This window comes from Passer montanus, unplaced genomic scaffold (assembly GCF_014805655.1).
Source record: "Passer montanus isolate IOZ18808 unplaced genomic scaffold, ASM1480565v1 scaffold7, whole genome shotgun sequence".
Taxonomy (NCBI): domain Eukaryota; kingdom Metazoa; phylum Chordata; class Aves; order Passeriformes; family Passeridae; genus Passer; species Passer montanus.
This window is the reverse complement of record NW_024372147.1, coordinates 10,963,810-10,986,338: the sequence shown is the minus strand read 5'-3', so window position 1 is coordinate 10,986,338 and position 22,529 is coordinate 10,963,810. Positions and strand designations below refer to the sequence as shown.

Below are 22,529 nucleotides of genomic sequence, written 5' to 3'. Positions count from 1 at the left end.
AAACAAACAACTTTTATAAGAAAAAGGTGTAAATAATAACAAAAAGAGAAAAAAAAAATTTAGAAGACTTCAACTAATGTATGTGGCAAGTTGTCTTTTTTATCTTAAAATCCTGCATCAAATTCATAAATAAAACTCATAGAATAAATCCTGTTTTCTCTCTGTGCCACTATTTGGGGTTTTTTATCTTCAAATATATATGGATAGTGTAAATCCAAATTTAGTGTAGTTCTCTTCTAAGTGTTAGTATATAGGTGTGTCTGTAAGGTAAAATTTCTGCTTGCTTATATTCATTTGCTGTTGATTGATACTGGTAGCCTTTATAAGGGAACTGAGAAAGGAGCAAATGCCAGGTGATCTACATAAACCTTGAGTGCCTGCTAAGTGCCTTTTCCAATAGTTATTGTTCTGGACCTTACCTCATTTCTAATAGCATCTTGACCAACAGAATTCCAGCAGATTGTTAACCCAGCTGAGAGTAAAGGGGCAGAAACAAAGGGGCTTGATCCACAGGCTGTATAATTTTCTTAATTATAATGTTAATTATTTCAAGGCAGTTTGGGTTGGTCCCCAAAACTACAAAACTAAGGAATGAATACAACTACAGGGGAATTCCAACCACCAAGATTGTTTCTCCAGCTGCCACTGGTCCAAACCCATGTTATAAGGCAAAACCAGAAAGATAAATAAATCAAGTAAGTGAAGACAGTTACAGTTGTCACATCTCAAATGCAAGGAAATAACAGAGATGACGGAGAACAGAAAGAAAATGCTGCTTGCATCATCTGGTATAACTACTGGTTGACCTCCTTTTCATTCTGTGATGTCTTGCAGCACTGACATATGTACTCCACAATATGGCAAAAGGAGAAAAATCACTTATGTGAGGACTCAGACAATAAGACACTGTGTTAAAGGTGGGGGGAGGTGGCACAGAAGAGAAAGAGAAATAATGACTGAATGCACAAAAAATTATGCTCCAGGCTGAGAGAAGAGAAATGCTATCAAGACAAGTCACGCAATTGCCACTATCAGAACTGTCTGCATGACCTGATAGTAATTTATTTAATGAAATAAAATTTTATCTATTCTATAAAAGATAGTACCTATCAAGAATGTTTGTATCATTACAATAGTTATAAGACATTTTATTATGCAAATGCAGTATTTTAAATTTTAAAATGCATTATTATTTTTTAATTCATTACCGAATGCCTAAAATATAACATAGGTTGCTGATAAACAGTATAGAAATAACATCTTCTTTCACATCAAAATTTTACTTACTACAATATAACTTGAAAATGTTATTCTGCCATGGTCTTGCATGACTTGGGCCTCTCAGAATATCTAAAAATTAATTTTATTCATTAAGTTGGAACAATAATTTCATGTCCAATCAATAGGTCAATCAGTGTATGACTAACTAAATAAAATTAAAACAATCTGTAAATGGATCCCTCAGTTTCTTTACGAAACCTACCAGTGTATCTCTGTGCTTGTAAGACAGATGCTGAACAGCTGCACTTGGAAGTTACTAACCTACACTTATTAGAGAACCCAGATTTTGAAAGAGAAGAAGCTCTTTCAAAGACATTTGTCCTAATTCCAAGGAAATAAAAAAAAAGGGAAAAAGGCAGAGATGGCAGAAGTTGCATCAAACTTCTGAATAAACCTGAAAACAACATGAAGTGTTTATACTCTGATGTGACTGAAAGACAGGATGCTACAATATTACTACATTTCTCAAGTTACATCACTGTATTTATTTGCTGAATACTTTTTTGAAATATCTTCAACATTCAGATTAGATTTCAATCACAATGCCTGATTTGTAATACATTTATTCCTATTCTTTACTTAGATAAGTAGCTGAAACAGATGCCAGAAGGATAACATGAATAACAAGCGTAAGTACTGCAACAGAAAATGTATTTCTTTTAGTGATTTTCTAACTATTATTGTGATAAGATGTCTTTATATTAGTTTTAGAAAAATGCTTTTCAAAAGAAACAGAATTCATATACTTTGATTATTAAATAAATCAAAAGCACTGAAGAAAGTTATTCTAGAATACCATTGATACTGAGACTGCCATCCCATTAGGTAAAGTAGAAAATAAACCTGTGTGAAATTTAGTGGTTTCTATTGTTACTAACATACACACAAAACTGGCTGTATTGAGTTACACTATTGTACAGCAGGAGAGTAATTGATACCACATATATTTGTAAGATTGCTGTGAATTCAAATGGCATAAGAACATCTCTATAATCTACATGCTTTCATAGAAATAAAAACTGTGTTAAATACATATCCATTAGAATAGTAAAAATAGTCTTTCAAGTTGTCAAAAGCCTCCCCTTTCCTAAAGGAAAAGAAGTCTTAAATTATAAAGATATTGTGTAGATATTAACCTAATAAATATTATTTTAGCACTCCTTTAGTATATAAAAGGGTGTTTAGCATTATGTCTGGTCTGCATTTGAGCTCCTTTTTTAATAGCCTCTAGCATGCAGTAATGGTAATTTAAGTGCGGAACCCTTGCGTATATACCTCGGTACAAGTATGCTACATTTCAAAAGAAGGTTGCAGCAGATATAAAATATATTAATTTCTCCACATTAATCTTACATGCATTTGTTAAATTTGCATTTCTAACTTAATCTGACAATTTGCTTACAACTATCCATTTCCAAGATTTTTCATACCTTTTGAGCTTATCTTAATCCTTGAAACTAATTTATTTTCTACAACTATTCTTCACTCATACTCAAAATTCTAGTGCAAATCACTCTTTTTTTGAATTACAAAAACGTTACAGAAACATTTTCTTTTGTACTCTGCGCATCCATCAATTTCTACACCAGATGAACAGAAAAATGCATCTGTCCTTTTTTATTTAAATAAAAGTCCGAGGCAGCAGCAGTAGTTAATCAGTCATTATTTGGAAACATCATACCATTAAACCTCAGTTCTTATTTAAAGATGATTTTGTATCGTAGGAAACACCACAGGATCACTATTTTCACTAGAAGGAATAGTCGAGGCTATCAAATCTTTTGTTATCCAATCTGTCTTTTCAATTAGTATAAACTACCTACATTTACCTTCTTTTTTTTTTTTTTTCCATCTGTGTGTGTGACATTTCACTCATGAATAATTAAATGCAAGAGAACAATTTCAGTATTGTAGCACAGTATTTCCACCTATGGAATTCTGCCACTCAAAAAAGAAAGCACAAATATTCACATTTCTTTGTGACTGGTCTGCAAATTCCTTATGGCACAGGAAAATAGCCAGCCTAGAGGAATCAAAAGAGTGGGTTGGTAGTTTTTAGTGTTGTTTTTTTTTTTTTTTCATTTTATAACTGTTTTCACCATCATTAAGCAGTTTCCTTATCACTTTGCTGTACTTAAATTCCATTTCTTATAATTATTTAGTCTCTTCACAAACAGAATTATTAAATTACATAGCTTCACTGCACAGCAGAGGTCAAGATGTACTGAGATGTACTTATATTATTTCCAACCACTGAAAGAGGCAATGCCTTGTATTACAAATTTTCAGTCACCACTGGGCTTCTCACTCATTATTGAAAACAAAATAGCAATTAGATACAAGAGTGAACAGATGAAAAAACTAAATATTTTATGACTAATACTAATATACATTTTGCATCAACATAGAACCATAGCACGGTTTGGGTTGCAAGGAACCTCAAAGATCATCTAGTTCCAACCCCCCTGTCATGGACAGGTACACCTTCCACCAAACCATATTGTTCAGAAACCAACCCAGGCTGGCTTTGAACACTGCCACAGATGCAACTTCCACAACTTCTTAGGGCAACCTGTTCCAGTGCCTCCTCACCATCACAATACAGAATTTCTTCCCAAGGTCTATTTTAAATACACTCTCTTTCAGTTGAAAGCCATTATTCCTTGTCCTGTCACTACATGCACATGTAAAAACTCACTTTCCAGCCCTTCTGCAGGTCTCCTTATGGTACGAACATGCTCAAAGGTCTTCCCAAAACCATCTCTTCTCCAGGCTGAACAGCCCCAACTGCTGTCTCAGTCTGTCTTCAAAAGAGAGCTGTCCCAGCCCTGGGAGCACCACTGTGGCCCTCCTATGGACTCATTCCAACACATCTGCATTCTGCTAATGTTGGGGGCCACTGAGGTGGGCCACAGTACTCTTGGTAGGGTCTCGCAAGAATGGAGTACAAGGCAAGAATAACCTCCCTTCCCCTGCTGGTTATGCTTCTTGATACAAAAAAATGTGAGTAATAGAAACTTAAAGAGGAAATTTTCCTTCAACTAATTTTAAGCATTTCTTTTCCAGAATGCTGTACAACTAAAATAATTCAGTATTGTACTTTAAATGCTACATTTCCCTCTGTTACAAACTTCATTAGAAAGTCAGGAAACTAAAAAAAAAAAAAAAACCAAAAAAAAAACCAAAAAAAAACACACCAAAAAAACTAAAACATAAATATTAATTAAAATCTATCCAGATTTGAACAAACCTGATTGGAAATGAAAATTTGTTTTCTGACATTCAGTAGGAAAATATACACTCACTTTTCTTTGCCCCCTCCCACCACTATTAGAACAAGTCCAACTGAACTCACATTTACTGAAGTTACATAGTAAGTGATACAAATTTTTTAACCTGCAAGTTTTCAACATAGATACTTGAGAAAGTAAAACAATAAAGGGTCTATTTACATGGTAGGAATATTGATTCAATGGACTTCCAATAATCTAGTTAAGAACTTAATATTCGTATGTACTGAGCATGTGCAGTAGTCTTATTTTAAAATGATATCCAGTTAATTTTATGGCTTTTATTATTTTATTTTAAATATACTAAGTTTATTTGTCAATTATTTACTTACTGCCTCTGGAACTCTGATGGAGTGTTTCACACAGTGTAAATTTAGAGAAAGATGCAAGTCCTGGGCTCTGGAATTTAAACAGGATTTTTCCAACTGATTTCATTTGTGCAGCATTTCACCCACACACTTAAAACATTTATTATATAGACAACTAAAGGTATATTTATGAGAACAGAGATTATATCTTCAGTGGAAATAAATAATAGGTTTCTTAGACCTCAATCACATGGTTCTTTGCTATAAGTAGCATAAAACTATAGCCTGTAGAAATTGACAGGACAGACTCTGGTTTTCTGTGTTACCTATCCCTCCTAGTTGTTTTCTTCCCTCATGATTGCATACAGTTGTGTTAGGACCTCCAGGTACTGGGTTTGCTTTCCATTGTGAATACTGTGATGTTCACTTTTTTATGCAAAAGAAATCTAATCCATTATTAACCTGCCAATTTTGCTCTCATTCTTTGTGCGTTATGGAAATACAGTATTCTTGATAGTATAAGGTATTACATTCTTATACCTATTTTTATAAAAATAGTAGGCTTAATAATACTTTACTTCCATAGTCAACAGTTGAAATACAACATAAAAATTATTAGGGACACATCAAACCTTGAGAGTGCCTAGTCCAGAACCGGGCTGGGTCTGCTACAGACCTGGGTCAGCTACAGAACCTTTCCCAGAGTCGTGCTTTGTTCAGTTTTAAGTATCTCCAAAAATGGGGACACAAACACTTTTGACCTATTCCAGTGCTCAGTTAGTCCTGGAATAACAGCAGTAACAACAAAAACAACAACAGTGTAACCAGTAACAATTATAAAAATGTCTTATGTTTTAACAGAGCTTCATGGGCCTCTCGGGCTGTCAACTAGGGTTCTCTGAGAAGTGTGCAACTTTCATATCTTTACCCTCTACTATCAGGTATATTGATATATTCACAGGTAACATCTGACTCAGCGTTCTTGTATTGGGCCATGCTGTCCCAGATTTCAATTTCTCTTTGTATGACAATATTTCAATTCCAGCACTGCCTTTGTGGGCCTTCAATGAACTCACTCCAGCATGTCCCTATTTCTCTTCTACTGAGGAGCCTAACACAGAACCCAACAGTCCAGATGCATCAGCCTATGGCTGAGTGAAAGAGAAGGATCACCTCATTCCTGAAAAATGTCACCTTCCTTACCGCAAGGACACAGCACTGATTTATGGTCAACGTGGTCAACCGGAACTCCCTGAACTTTTCTGTCAGACTGTTTTTTCAGCTGGTCATCCTCCAGTGTGCCAGGGGTTGTTCCCTCCCAGATACAAGGCTTGCCAATTCCCTCTCTTCAACTTCACAATGTTCCTGTAAGCCTATGTCTTCATCCTGCCCAGGCCCCTTGAATTATTATCTTGTGAAGAGTTTTGATAAAATACCTTATATAGTGACACAAATTTAAGATATTCTGTATTTTTATTTTATTTTCCTAATTAACCCAAGCACAAATCTCAATCTCAAGTATATACAAGTGAATTCCTGAGGAAATGCAAAATAAAATCAGACACAGGTTAACTGAACACTTGTTATAATTTTAGTACTAAGCTCTTTACATAGAAGTTTCCAGGACAGAATCATAGAATCATCTAGGTTGGAAAAGACACTTAAGAAAAGTGAGACCAACAATTAATCCAACACTGCCAAGTCCACCATATAAGAAACTCTTAAGGACCAAAACTACACATCTTTTAAATATTTCCAAGGATGATGACTTAACCACTTCCCTGGGCAGCCTGTTAGAGTTCGTAACTCTGTTGGTGAAGGAATTTTTCCTAGAATCCTAGATATCTTGCTTGAAATAAAATTGCCCACTGTCACATAAGCTTGAGAAATCAGCCACTGTCAATGATGTAGTTTTAAAAAGATCTCTATTTTGATTCAGTTTTAGCTAATGAGCATGAGCTGAAGAGTATTTAAGCACTACTAGCACATTTAGTATTAGCTGATGCAGTATTAGCTACTGAATTATCAGCTGATGAAATTACTAGAAACAAATACGCATTTTTGGTATTGGCATGCAGACTTAACATTACAACTGAGAAAAAGGACAAGTCAATATCCAACCTGGTATCATTAAAGCAAAACATTAACCATCCTTTACCCAAAATATTTTTATTGAAATACACATCAACAAAAAAATTCCTACAAAAACAATGAGCAATGAAAAATAATTGTTAAAAAAAGTCAGTCAGATCTTTACAACAAACTTGAGTAAACGTGGTTCATTGTCCAGCATTAAATAGCTATAGTCAGCTTGGTATTGTATTTCATTTTTCACTGAGGTGGCACCCATAAGATGCAGCTTGTCTGAAAGTACAATGAATAGGCTAGGTTAACCTCTTCTCAGCACTCTTTGTGCTGCAGAGTTACAGTGCTGTGCGCCGACTTCAAGCCTTTTGACAGCACAAACACCACAAATGAAGAGTTGCATGAAATAGCAGGTCTCAGGGGATTAAGAAAGAAAGCAGTAAGCTTTACTGTTTGCTAATAAGGGATAAGTGCCAATCATTTAATAATTTAATTACTGAGAGTAATTAAGATAATTCACAATAGCAAGACTACAATCCAAAAACAGGGGTTTTTCAAAACTCACAGTTTTTAGGCTAGGATCCTGAGAACTATATTTATGTTACAGGTAGTTTATGTGAAGGCAGTGCTACTTCACTATGAGAAAAATTGCTGCAGAATCAATGAGATATAGATGTTGCATTAATATAGAAGTATTCAGAAAAGCAAAGAAAACCCTACACTTTGACAGAATAGCAACTCTACAGATACCACCACCTAGGAAATTGGGGTAATATGGTACAATTTAGCAAAATGATGATTCTTAAAATTCTTTGCAGAGATGGAATGTAGTTTTTTAAAAAGCAGCATACCTGTGCACAATTACAGTCCCTTTTGAGAAGGTCTGTATAGTCTAGACAGATAAAAAATTTTGGCTTCAGTTTTATGTCATTAATTAATGGTTACCTTTTCTTCATTGAAAGTACTGAAAGATCAGAAGATAATAAGTCTTGTCTGTCTGACTGCTCATCTGATTGTACAACAGAGATACTATTGAAAGGATCTTTGCGATTTTTTGGAAACAATTTGGTCAAGTAGAATATTGAAAATCAGACATACAGTGAGAAAGCATGTCCATTTGAGTATGAGGAACAGAAAGTTGCTGTTGCTTAAACATTAGGTTGTAATACTCCTTTACTGACCTCTAATGAGTTTCCGCAATTCACATGGAATTTCTTTGATGAATTTTTCAGTCTATTATTTCCACATGGGCGCTCCTGCTTTGTTTCTACTTAGTGATGCACGACTGACAACATTTCTGGACTAGATTCCAAGGACGCTTATGAAAACTGGTGCATATTTTTGACATAAAGAGAAAAGTGGGGAAGCTAGCATGAGGAAGGATAAAGAGAGCTGAAGGAGAAAATGGATGCATAGGAAGAGACACAAATGGCAAATGAAGAACACAGGAAATATTAATTGTTTCACCAAGAGTGTGAGGTCCACGGATATTCACAACACAGCTGAAAAATCAGGCACCCTCTGGTGCCAAAGAACATGTAGTGGTGAAGTTCAGGCCTGGCATGCTGCTGGTCTTTGCAAGTGCACAGCAATCCTTCTGCATTCCACTCAGACTAGCTAAAGAATACCTCCCAACAGCAAAAAGCATGCCTTCACAAAGCAGAAAACAACCCCCCAACTCCAGTCAGAATGCACTCCAGCTTTGCCTGAAGAAAACTGGGCCACAGACTGTAAGAGGTAACTCACCTACCAGAGGTGTAAGGAAATTGTTGCCCTAAAGGTCCCAGGATTTTGAGCTGTGTACTCAGATTGTGATAAACAAAAAGACAACTTTGGGAGAATAAACACTATTTTTAGACGACGGATTCTGCTAACTTTGTGCAACTTAGGGTATTTCTATTCCATAGAACAAGGAAAATGCATTAACTATCAGAGAAATTTTGCACACTCCTTTACAATCTTTTAAATTAGGAGCATTTAGAGATAAATACTCCAGCAGTGAGATTTAAATTACCCTAAAATCCAATTTAAAGTTAAGTGGTATTTGTGATTTAATTTCTTATCCACCTTTACATCATTTTTATGTTGAACATCTTTTCTGGACCGTGTCAGCATTCTAAAGAGAAAAGAAATTATTAAAGGAATACAAATTCCCCTCCAGAATGCACAGTAGTATAATCTATTTATCTTAAAGAAAACATTAGTGTTGCAATCAAAAATTAATATCAAGAAAATATTTTTCAGAGAGCTTAATATCTTTTCTAAAACTTTAATCTCAAAACATTTGAGTGTAATTGAATCAGAATATTGTATGAAATATTACCTTCTTATTTTTTTGAATCAGTTCTTCAAAACAAATTTCAGTAGCCTTCTAAAAGTATCAGTCTTTGGGATACCATTGAGATCCCAGTGTCTGTAGCAATACTATACAGTCAAAGACAAGAGCTTTCTTTGTAATTATGGATTACCTGCCCTGCACTTTCCTAGCAATATTCTCCCAAATGGTAAGGAGTGCTTGGCTATCTCTGTAACTTCTTTTCCCTAAAAAAAACCCCAAAAACCAACCAACCACCCAACCAACCAACCAACCAACCAACCAAAACCCCAAACAAATAAAACCAGAATGAAAATTTGTTAAAATTTACCTGTAATGTCTGAATATACTTGATTAGGCACTACAAATAAGGATTATTAATTTATGTCCTGAAAGTCAGCTTTGGATAGGGTACCTGGATGACTCTGGTGAAAAAACATAAGATGTAATATTCCTTTGAATCTGACAGTCTTAATATAGACCCATTTCTTGCCTACAATCAGATGTCTAACAAATATGATTTTTGAGACTGATCTAAGCACAATGAAATAGTAATCCTTACTATTAATCCTTACTATTTCAAAGTATCTACAGCTCAATAAGTTCTGATGACTTGCAGTTGCAATTTTATGTTCTGTTCACAACCCAAGAAGCAAACAGTAAACCAGAAAGAAAATACTAATATGGAATTAGAAAAAATTGTCTTGATAAACGAATAATTGCAAGGGCCACACATTGACACGCTAAAAACTGACAGGTGTAAATTTCGTCATCCTACATAAGAGACCCATTTTTATTCTCACTGATCCTTCAAAATGCTTTCTTTGTAAAGTGAAAAGACATGACAGATCTATTAACATCAAAGAAATACAAATTCTTGATCTTCAGGCTCTCAGAGTAGTGCGTCTTTTCCCTCAAGGTTAAAATGTATTTTGCAATAAGACGCTGAGACACAGATAAAGATGCACACATACAAAAAAAATTCACATGCTAAAGACTTGGAAGATCTGCTCAGTGGCAGAAATGAATATTAATTAACAAAGGCATCTATACATTTTCACTTAGAAAGGAACATGTTTCTATGTGTTCCTCTCTAACATCTCATGTTAGAGAGGAACACATAGAGAAACACCAGTCAATACCATACTAAAGAAAAAACAAGGTTTGGGGCATTCTAGAGAAAAGGTGTATTTTTCTGGCTATGGAAACAAATCTTGCTGTGCTGGGGATCTGAGAATAATTTGGCTAAAGGATCTAAAATTTTCATATAAATAAAATCCACAAATTCTATCCAAATTCTGTATTTCAAAATCAAATAAGCAAACTCAAAGCCAAGTGTAGCTAAAATTCCTGTTTAGCCTCCATTCACACATTTGCATTTCTTCAGAAGGAAAAAAAGAAACAGAAAATTGAAAGACTACTGGAAATGCATTTATAAGTATTTAAAATTATACAGCTTTGAGAAGAAATTCTTTTTTTTTTTTATTTTTTCATATCCTATACTTTATGCACAAAAAAAATCCAGAAGGACTAATAATCAGATTTCTCAAAAGTGTTTACACATATCCTACCTAAACTGAGATCAATTATCAATTGTCTCAAGGTTCTCAAGACACCAAATGAGCTCCTGCTCTGTGTGGGTACTGAGCTGCTGTCAAATGTTGCATAGCTGAGAAAAGTTTTCTGGAGACTTTCTGCCATGGGAAAATCCCTCAGATTTTCCATGTAAATGTAAAAGCTATTTTTAACATACTCATGTTATCCACATTCATACTTATGAGACGCCAAATCACTTCACTTCACTGCAATGTTTTCAGAAGTCTACAATTCTTGATAAAAAATAACACTGAGCTGATACGTAGATTGCAAATAATCAATCAAAAAAATCACGTTTATTTATCTTATAATTTTAACATGTCTCCAGTAACAAATTTATCTTCCATTAGAACAGTGCCAAATTATTTTATAGGAATCTAAGCTAATTTCTTATGAGACATTTAATTTTAAAACTAACCATATATTGTTAATACTTTTAAGGGCAAAAATTTTACTTAAGACTAGATACAGTGTCATCTTCCTTAGATGTTGTGGGACCTTTCTGAGTTCCAGTTTACCTCCAGTTTTTAGAATGTATACATCTTTAGATGCTACAACCTTTAAGTCACTTTCATCAGACCACAGATATTGAAAAAGGTCAGTGAACATCTTAACACTTCTTCACATTAAGAGTATGTCCGAAGATAAAAGTTTATAAGAGAGGAAAAAAAGGTGACCAGGATTTTCCACTAATGTATTTAATCTGTGAATGGTAAAGCTTTATAACACAACCCGTAAAATAACTAATCCTTGTATCTCCTGCCCCAAATCAACACACACAAAACCACGTAAACGCAGAGCTGGCATATATGTTAGCTCTGCTATAGGTAAAACTAATATTGTAATTTTCCAAAATTATAACTGCATTTGCTTAAATGCTTGCCACAGTCTCCAATTTCACTTCCTATATAATATGTTACTATATATAGATAAAATTATTGTGATAGACTTGTGATATAGTGTGATACAGGAATCTCCAAATCAGATTTTCTGGAAAAGTTGGTGTCAATGAACACAATGCAAAATGTGTGTTGAAACCATATGTATTCCTGAGTGTGAGATTACAGCAAATGCCTTATTAGGACACACTAAATCTTGTTGTCTGCTATCATGTCTTCATGTCAAAAGAACATGCCATATATGGGCATATTAGCCTGGGCAATTTTTGAGGTCCATTCACTTCATATGCATAATTACATTAACAATGGCATTCCTGTTTGTTCTTTTAGTATTAATTTATGGACTTCCTGTACATGGATTAAGTTTTTTACAACAATAAATACTGTCTGCCCCACAAAAATGAACAGTAACTTCTATTTTTTACCTCTTTTAATAACTCTTCTACTAAAATCCCCAAACTCAACAGCTCTATTATTATTGAGTAGGTGGATACCCATTCTGTTTTCATTGTCTCCTCTGCTCCCATAATTTTGAAGACCTTAGCCATAATCCCCAAAACCCACTTCTGCCAACTGTCCTTGGAACTCAAAGAGTCTCAGCCTCCTCAGTCTCTTCTCACATGGCAACTGTCCCATCCTCTGGACCATTTTAGCTGTCACTGAAAGTATTTTATATAACACAGTTGATGTTTTCTTGAGATAGGTATATCAGCCTGTATTCTAGCATGCAAGATACAGGTGCACTAAGGTTTACACCATTTCCAATTATTTCCTCCTCTTCCTAATTCCTCAGATATAATTATTCATAGGTTTAAAACTAGGATTTTACATTAAAAAATAAATAAATAAACAAATGGATCTTTGTCGCTTCTGTAATAAGTCCAGCAACTTGGGTACTCTCTATGAAATGTGTAAAATCTGAATCTGAGAATATTCAGATATATAGTAGCAAACTGACATTTAAACACATTGTTTCAAGAGATACAATGTAATTTGCCACAATTAGCCACTAATTGCCATTACACTCAAATTTATTGAGCAAAATTCTCTATTACAATTGCTACATTCTGAGAAGAAAATACATATCCACCAGCTAACATAAGCCTTCAGTTGTACTAAAAACTCTTTAACAAAGATGTTAAAAGTATTTTCCTAGTCCTGAATCTCTGTTTTTCTCCTCCCTCTATTTTCTCCAGTTTGTCAGGAACCACTGACAAACTTTAATACATTACTGGCTTCACTATGCCCTTATCTGTAAGGTTAAATTGCCTTTTTATTCACATTCATTCTACCTTTGCTTTTCAATCAAAAAGTTTTGGACCCTACAACCTCATCTTAACACAAAAAATCTTTCACACAAAATATCCTTGTTTATTTTCAAAATCCTTACATTTAGAGATACTATGCACTCTTTGTTGCTGGTAAAATGTATGTTTTTTCCTAGAACAGGAGACCAGTTGACTATTTCTCTTTTCAGTCGAGACATCACCTGCTCATATTCTCTACAATCATTTTATACACTGAAGTGTATGTGATATTCTTGGATGAAAAAAATGACACAGGTGTAACTTTCCTGGACATGCCTGCACCTAATTAACTCTCACTGCCAAAATAAATGTTTTATTACTTTCCTGCATCGTTTCTGCCTTCTTCTTCACAATTACATGTATGAAAATAAAATAAATAGCAGTAGAAGCTCTCTTCCATCAATATACTGGTGCTGAAGTAGAAAGCTTTACAAACCAAATTAAAAATCAGTTCCCTAGAAGAACAAAATTCTATCCACTAGAACACAACCCTACCCACTTAGATTTCACAAAGACATAGGCGAAGAATTTATATCCCAACAGAACAAATTTTAAACTTAAAAATTAAATTTTATTTAATTTTTACTTAATTAAATTACTTTAATTTTACTTAAACTTCTGCTTAGAAGGAAGCAGTCAAAATAAGTTAGCAATTTTCAAATTAATTTGTATCATCAAAAAATTATTTAAAATATTGTGCATATTCACAAGGATTTGAAAGCGTTAAATTAAAAAATATTTGCCTATTATTTTGAACAAATATGGCTTCAAGCAGACACTAATTAAGCCAGAAACATTCTATCCATATGTTATTTTGCGGGGAGGGAGTTTACTGGAAGATAAGGTGGAGAAAAGTGAATGGTGACCTTTCTATACACATTGAGATATTTTTACTTTTCTGAAAGTGTGGTCAGAAATCCACTATTGAAACAGATGCTACTACTCAACATTTTATCTCTGTTTCAGCCAGTGAGGGTTAAGCCTCAGACAGGGGGGTAAAAATACTGTAAAACACCACAGCAGTTGTTGTGCTGTATGAATATAACCTAAAAGAAAATCTAAAATTAAATTTCTCTACCAGTGTTTTTTCTTCCTTTCTCCCTAAGAGCCTTCCTACACTGAGACTATGACATGTACCTCTGGTCAACTTTTGAAGTATGCAGACATGTTCTTAAGCAATCTAGCAGACTGGAATTCACTGACAATTCTGACACAGGAATATTAATGACTCACATTCCTTTATCTGCCAGTGGTCATTACTGATGCTGCAGTGAGATTACTACCCATACTGTAGTTTCTCCAAAAACACTTGCTGTTAACAGGTAACATTAATCTAAATCATGTGCGTTTGTCTGACTCTGTAAGGCCATTAACATACATTTCTCATATCGAGATTTTTGGGTGTCTGGGAAGATTTGAGACCCTGAATATTCTGACTCTGACTTTATGCATACTAAAAAAAAATAAAAATCAAAAGATAAAGGCTTTTTTTTACTTGGGGAACTTCACTGACCCCACAGTCAGACACAGGCAAAGTTGCCAGGGCTTAATATTTCTCAGATTCCCAAGCTCGCAACTCAGCTCTGTTCAGTGCTCTACTCAGCACTAAACAGCTCTGAAAGAGACACAGCAACAATCTTCAGAGCACCAGAGATGTAGAGAGAAAAATGTTCCAAAGAACCATTCTGTAATTTTCTTCAATTTGTTCTGAAGCTCAAACCCCTGATGATTTAATTCTGAATCTACAATTTACAAAATACACACAAATCTTTTGTGCATATTACACTTCAAAATGTTTTCTTATGTACAGATTTCCAGAGATAATCAAAACACATTCTTAAAAATTATTTAAACTGAAAAATTTTACTGTTCAAGCAGCTCACAATTTTGCTGTTGATAATTTACACCAGGTTAAATAGATATGGTGGTAGTTATGGCTACTCTGGAACTAAATTATTCAAATTTGCATCAATGTAAGGATTTGAAAAATAAGGGTTGAATATACCCTGGCTCATGCAAAGAGCTTTATTACCTGTAGTTTCAGCACATATGCCAGTATGTTTGGAATGACTGCATAATATTTTCATTTTCCCTGACTCTTAATCTCAACTATCACACTTATTCCAAAGCCATCACTTTGCTGCAGAGCAAAACGAATGCATCTAGAATGGTTTGATGTGACTAACTGTCCCACTTTCCTCTAAAACTAAAACTCTAACTGATGGGTGATTTACTTGACATATATAATATCATATTTAACAAGCCCAACATAAATTTACTCTTGCAACAGTATATACTAATTTTCATCAAATCAACTGAAAAATGTCCTAGGGTTGAGCTGTAGAGACGATATCAAAATATCAAAATTCCTGGGAAAAATAATCTATCTATATATATTTATATATATGAAAGAAATATGGAAGCTTTTTTTTCTCCAAAAAAAAAACCGAGCTTATAGTTCAACTCTCTTGAATACATCACCATTATTAAAAAAAAAAAAAAAAAAGAACAATATAACCAAAGGGCTGTATCTTACATACAGTGCACACCAGCAGCACTAATATAGAAACAAATGATACTGTAAAAAATTACCAATAAAGAACAGAAATATTTTATCTTTTTTTTTTTTCCATTGCCTATAGTTGAAAGCAATTAATTGAAATTACCTGTCAAAAGATATTGGCGTTTAAATCTAATTTACTCTGAAAAAATTCACTGACTATCAAAGGTACAAGTACAAAAAAGTAAATAATTTCCAGACTAGGCTTCACCGCATATAGTGTTTATGAACTTATTCTGGAACAGTGGGGGTTTTTACTGTGAACCACATATGTCCACTTGTAAGACTTACTATAACATAACTGCTTTCTGTAATTTAATCACTTTGAAAGATCTGTTGGGTAGTTTAGTCTTACAGACAAGTGCTTAGAGAGAAGAAAATTCAGTATGGACTGCATGAATGTGATTCAGATGGTTGAAGTACCTAAAAAGTTTTTAAAGAGAAAGAGTGGTATTAGCAGGGAAAAACACACTTGTTCCCTAAAAAGCAATTTTTCTTAAAAAGTGAAAAAAATATAGAGGAAAAAATGGTTTCACCAATACTAAATTACTGTCTTTACATCCTATTAAACAAGAATTTGTCTCAATTAGTCCAACACCTGCTATAAGTAATCACTGTCCTGTCAGAACTGATCCTGACCTAGAGATGATGATATGAAGGTACAGTGGTTCCCTGCATGATGGTAACTGTCACAATATGCATTAGAAGCCAAAGAACAAGCTAAGCATTATTTACATTTCAAACAATTGGGAATAGAAGCAATATACAGTAAATGCATTGTTTTTAGTAAGTATTTCTGTTTGCCTTTTTACAGTAAGCTGCAAACACTTCTGCTGAAGGAAAAGAGAATTTTTGCTTCTCTTCTAAAACAGCATCTCCAAAGAAGTAACAAAAGAAAAATGTCAGAGCAGAAGCTATGTAACCAAGAATGAAGAAGAGCACTAAACAGACAAAGTTACTGCAAAGAATTAATGCAGCAGTTAATGCAGCAGAGAATTTTGAAATGCTGTGTGGTCAGGCCTTTCTCAGTGTGGAAAAGGAACAGGAAGCACAAGAATCAATTACTAAAAAGCAGGATGCAGCCTATCTGCAGAAAAATTTGATTCTATTAATACAAATTACACTCCTATTTTTCAAAAACTGGAATAGTAGGAAAGAACAGGAATAACTGTTTAGAATGAATTTATATTTCCTATCTTGCTTTGAGCTCAGTGGTTATGTGAGCTCAGTGACCCTTGGCAAGGTCAGAAAGACATGTACCATGTTTGATAGTTTTTAAAGAAATATGTTTTGTAGGAATCTCTGGATCATATATGCATCTTGTTATTAAACAGATGAACCAGCATAAAACTTCTGGATAGCTACTGTTCTGTCAGTTCATTTAAATCAACATGAAAAAACCCAGTACTTATCTCATGACAAACAAAGCTATATTACTAATATCTCAATAGATGTGGTGAAGCATTGCCATCTATACCACTCTGAACAGCCCACCCAATGAAAAACACTGTAGACTAGCAGATTGCTGCTCCCCAATATAGACTAATGAACAAGTCTTTGCTCAGTGAAAATGCGCTTTACTCCTTAGTGTGCACTGCACCTACAAATACCAAACATAAGAGAAGGTGTCTAAAAAATGCTCACAATACATGAGATTTTTCACTTCTTGTATTTACAAGTATCACACCATATTTACTGACATCAAAAGGTAAAAATAGCCAAAGGTACTTTTTCCACCTTTCAATTTTGCTTACTTTTCTCAGTCAACATAAATTTACTTTCTGGATTAAGAGTAAGATTCAAATCTAGTTTGCACATATACTTATTGACACAGTATGTTTATCAGCTCATGCCAACACATTTCAGAGTGTGGGGTCTTTCACAACGATAATGAGAAACAAAGCTATCTCATTCCCTCCCTCTCTCAACTGTGAAGGTTGTATGTAAACCAAAAAGTACTAAGGACTACCACTGGAAACCAGTTCAGTAGCATTAAGCTGGCTTGCTACTTGGTGCTACTAATCCCACACGCAGTGACTTGACAGACTTGACAATGACTTGAGACTGGAAGAGTATGAGCTCCTTATCCATTTACAACTACTCTAGAAAGCATACAACATAGTCTAAATGTTTAGATATACCTTCTCTTCTGCAGTGCCTTGATGTTAGCAACAGGAGAATAATGGGGGGAAAAAAAAAGGAAGGCATAGCCCTTACAGGGTGACAGAGAAAAAAACAACAAATATTTTTTCTCCCTTTGTCTCACCTTCTGTGTCCTCTTCCCATTAAAATGAAGTAACATGGTCCTGCCACTCTTTGTGAAGAATTTCAAGAAAAGCACTAGGTCAAAGTAGGGTCTAGGACCCTTCTAGACAGAGGAAGACAAAACAGGAGCAAGTATACGTGCAAGAGCAGACGGCAGAGCAACTCTGGCACAGCAGGAACTTTTCTTCAGGTAAGGAGGGCTAATCCTGGACAAAGACACATCTTTCTGTGTGTCTGCATACATAAGGCTCACGGATGCTGTCCTATCTCACTCAGGCCATAAAATAACTGTGTCTGTGCAGATTCAGTGTGTGTCCCAAATAAAGTACTGTGTGTAAGATGAAAATGTGACTATACCGTGACCCTCAAAGAAATTGGTAAAATAGAAGAACATTAAATTAACACTTACAGTATAAATGCAATATTAAGCGAAGTCACATAAACATATATATGACACACAATTCAATTAATACCTTATGTATACCATTTGCATACATGCATATAATTATTTAAGCAACTTAAAAGCTGGTGCATATTAAATACTTGAAAATCACAATCTTATTCTGAAAGAAACTGTCACAAAAAGCTAATCTTTGTGCTTCTTACAACTTTTAAAATAGGTGGAATACTACAACTGCAAAACTGTCCAACATATGGGCCCACTTCCCAATTAATTATTTGCTGGCTGAAGTGTTAAAATGTCCTTGGCTTCACCTTAGACACAATCATCCCAGCTGGTCATTATCTAACTGGAAAGGGGCCAAAGAATCTCAGCTGTCAGTACACAACAAACATGCATGTTTTGTCTTTTTTCCTCTGTTTACTTCACTTTCACATATCTGCACTTAAAAGAAGGAAAGCTTATTATGCATGAAACTGAAAAATTTTGGCATCTCTTCTACTGCTGTGACTCTGTATACCTGGAGTTCAGGTGATAAGTGGAGTTATAAAGAACTCTTCTGTATGCGTTTATTGAAAACTGATACATCCAGCCTTACGAAAGCTGATTCTATTAGTCTGTGTTACTACTTAATTTACCACACGTGCGAAAAAACACGGAAGTCTTCTAAAGATAGAGCTGAAACAACATTATTGATTGGTCATGTGTCTGCATAGAGTCTTGAACTAGTAGAAAAGTAGGAAAATATCTGTCAATGAAGTGCATGTTAGCAGTCAGCTTGTACACAGTGTTAACAGTCAGCTTGCAGTAAACCTGCAGATCAACAGGTGGAAAGCAAATGGCTTTTCTCATTTGTACATTACTTCTGGAAGTAGCCAAAGGACAGCTGGGAGAAGGAACACATGTAAACAAGGCAGACCTAATGATTTCCTAATTAAAAAGAAGATATTATCTTCCCATTAATAGATAACCTAATTGACCAAACTCAAGCAGTTTCCCCTCAGTACAAATAAACATAGGTGCCTTTCCTCACTGAATTCTCACATGTTTAGGCCAGCCACTGTCAGTTCTGCTTGATTTGTTTGGATACTGTACTCTGTGACAGCTGTCGGAAATAATACATTAGAACAGCTGTAGTAGCACTTACAAAAGAACAGGAATTTTAATTGGACTGGATATTGATTGGGAGTGGGATGTATTTTTTAATCGAAGTTAAGACAGAAATATTCAAAGAATGACAGATGTTTTTAAGGTCTTTGACCTGGTGAGCAAGGTTGGTCATTGTTTTGACTGTGCAACACTGTGACAGTGGTCTTCACCATCTTACATGAACCACTCCATGCTTAAGAAAGGGGGCATTAAGAAGAAGAAACAGTAAAGAAGTTGCATAAAAAATCTTTTCAAATTCTGGTTGTGATCTAGAGAGGATCTCAAAGTTTTTGAAGAATCACTCAAAAGGAAACTCATTCTGAGACTCCTAGTAACCACCAGCTGAAAACAAAACTATTCATAATGGCCAAGACCTAAGAATAAATGAGTAATAAGCTTACTTTCAGCATAAGCATAGAGCAGCAAGCACAGGAGCACCACCGCTGGCCTGACTACATGCATCATCCGACAGCTTGGCACCAGCATGCTTTGGCAGCCTTGTTCTCACTGGCTTAGAAGCCACTGCGAGTCTGTCCAGTCTGAAATTTCAGATGAAGTATTTTCAGAGCCTGTGAAAAGATAAAAACAAAATTAGCAAAAACAGACTAGAGTTTTTATTTTCATTTTTTTACGCATTCACAATTTGAGGCAAAAAAATTTTAAAAGACAAAAGGGTAAGGCAAAAAGGGAAAGAAACATAATTAATTTCAAGCTACTGGTATATATAAGAAGATCCAAGACACAGTATATGTTAGCACTTTTACAATACATTTCTTAGTGTACCTTTATCACATAAGCAAGCAACTGTCACATCCTGAATCTTTAGTTAGAAATACAGCATGTCCTAAACCAAAGAAGCTAGTATGACAAGGTTTAAGACATCACTGGAACTCATGTTGCAAGAAGGTAATCAAAGCAGCTTAGATATCCATAGCAAATCCACATGCCAACAGGGAGTTGATGCCCTGGCATCTGGAAGAATAACACCACAAAATCTACTTCAGAATGTATTATTAACATATTGCATTGTTCAGCAACTTTCAAAGGTTAAAATTCCTGTTGTGATTTCCTGCACATATCCAAATTATGCCTAATAGAAAAACAGAAATCTGGCATTGAATAAAGGGCTGAGCTCTCAATTCAATCCACCTAATTTATTACAATGCGTAATTGAATATAATACACTGGCAGAAGTACAACTCAAGTACCTGACTTGAAAAAAGTGTTTTGTCCTTGTCCAAATATGCCACACTAACAGAAATTAAGGAACATAAAAATATTTTTCCTCCTCCATCAGGAAATACTAGATACCCCGAAGCAGTATGACATTGGCACTAACATAACATGACATGGAATTATATTTTCTGAAGGGTCTGCAACATATAGACTTTGTGAAGTTTGATTCTACCTTCTTCACAGCCACACAATTGGCTTCATGCAGTAAAGATAAAAACCAAGAGGGCAGAGAAAAAAGTATACTAATTATTATTCCACTAAATAGATCTTACAGTTTTGTGGGTGGCATAAAGAGCCCATTTTCAGTACAGAGAAATGCTCAAAAGAATTTATTCAGGGAAGAAAAGACATGAGCAGCTGTAGAAATCTACAGTATGTTACAAATCTCTTTTGTAAAACTATCTTTTGAATCAGCTACTGCTATCAAAAAATACAAGCCTAAGAAATCTTCATAGGCAAAATGCTAAAGGCATCAGCTCTCCCCTTTCATCGCTACCATCTTCATGCCAGCATTTCAAATGACAGCAAAGTCCATGAGACACCAGTCCTGTCGGACTCGATTTGTGTCTGTGCAAGCGTATCAGACCCAACTGCTGTGTAATGATTCCAATACTATCACAAAGATGGAGATGCATGAAATGTACTTTCAAGGAAGAGGTGTTTTTTATTTTGCTTCTTCTGGAATGCAGAGATTACAGGGGAGCCCTGAACTATCTCTACAGGCAGCTCACTTAAGAACAAAACTATCTTTTCGTTAGTACACAGCCTACTAACTAATGTGAGAAGGTGAACAGAGAAATGTGGTGGGCCCTAAGTACACCCTTACTCCTTTCAGGGATAGAAGCAGAGAGGAAATAATACTGATAATTAATACCGGGAGAAGAGAAGGGGAAAAAATGGTGACCACAAAGGTCCTTGTTTTACACAACAATTTTTTAATCAGGGCACCAGGGCACACTATTTTCATACATCACAAGCACTCACATCAAAATATTAAATGTGGTGGCTAACAGGAAAAGTATTACTGTCTGCTTGGGGAGAAGAGGAATTTTAAAAACTTTATTGTCCTGATATGTGAATATGCACTCATCCTCTACAAGCTGTCTGCAAATGAAGGGATGTGTCACAAAACCTGGCAAAGAAAAAGTTGAGAAGAAAATAGAGCCGTTTTTTTCTGATTTTTCTTTTTCTTTTTTTTTTTTTCAGTGAAACCTCATTCTATTCTCTCATTCTAAATGAACATACAACCACTAGTGAATACTGCATCTTGGTCTGCTTTGAAGGTAATATTCATTATCACTCAGGTCATAAAATGAAAGCCCTCAGTATTCCCTTTATTCATGTTTCCAAGAGTCATGGCTTTAGCTAACCTGACGAACACACCAAGGTTTCCAAGACACTCTTTGCTTGTTGATTGTTCTCCCTTTTTACCTGCTTAGGCCTTCAAGCAAACTTCCAGAATTCTAGCTCAGGGAAACATAAGCACTAAAATTAAGATGGTGGTTGAGTCGTTTTTCTTTGAAGATACACTGTTAATGGAGGCAGGCAGGCGATGAGAGAGAATCAAGCCAAGAGACATTCAGATAGTATCAAGGTTCTCCACAAAAGTCTGCCTTTGCTTTATCCAGAATGAAAACAATCTTCAGACCCTATTACTGACAACTGTACCAACAATGATATCATATCATGTGGTATGTAGGCTTATTTGTAAAAACTAACATGAAGATGCAATTCCTTAAAAGGACTAAATGAAATTACCAAGACAACTATCAGCTTCCACATCAAGCCACGTTAGTAGCTCCGAAGTGAAAGACTAATCTAAAGCATTATTAATTCTTA

General features: G+C 35.0%; 1 protein-coding gene across 2 annotated transcripts in view; it reads right to left on the bottom strand.

The window, feature by feature from the left end:
- PTPRD (protein tyrosine phosphatase receptor type D) overlaps positions 1 to 22,529 on the bottom strand; it is a 1,150,086-nt gene that overhangs the window by 259,193 nt on the left and 868,364 nt on the right. For both annotated transcript variants that reach the window (XM_039729799.1, XM_039729798.1), the window contains one exon: positions 19,856 to 20,023. In XM_039729799.1, the coding sequence (XP_039585733.1) occupies positions 19,856 to 19,940 (85 nt within the window). In that variant the 5' untranslated portion in view covers positions 19,941 to 20,023. The remainder of the gene's footprint in view (positions 1 to 19,855; positions 20,024 to 22,529) is intronic.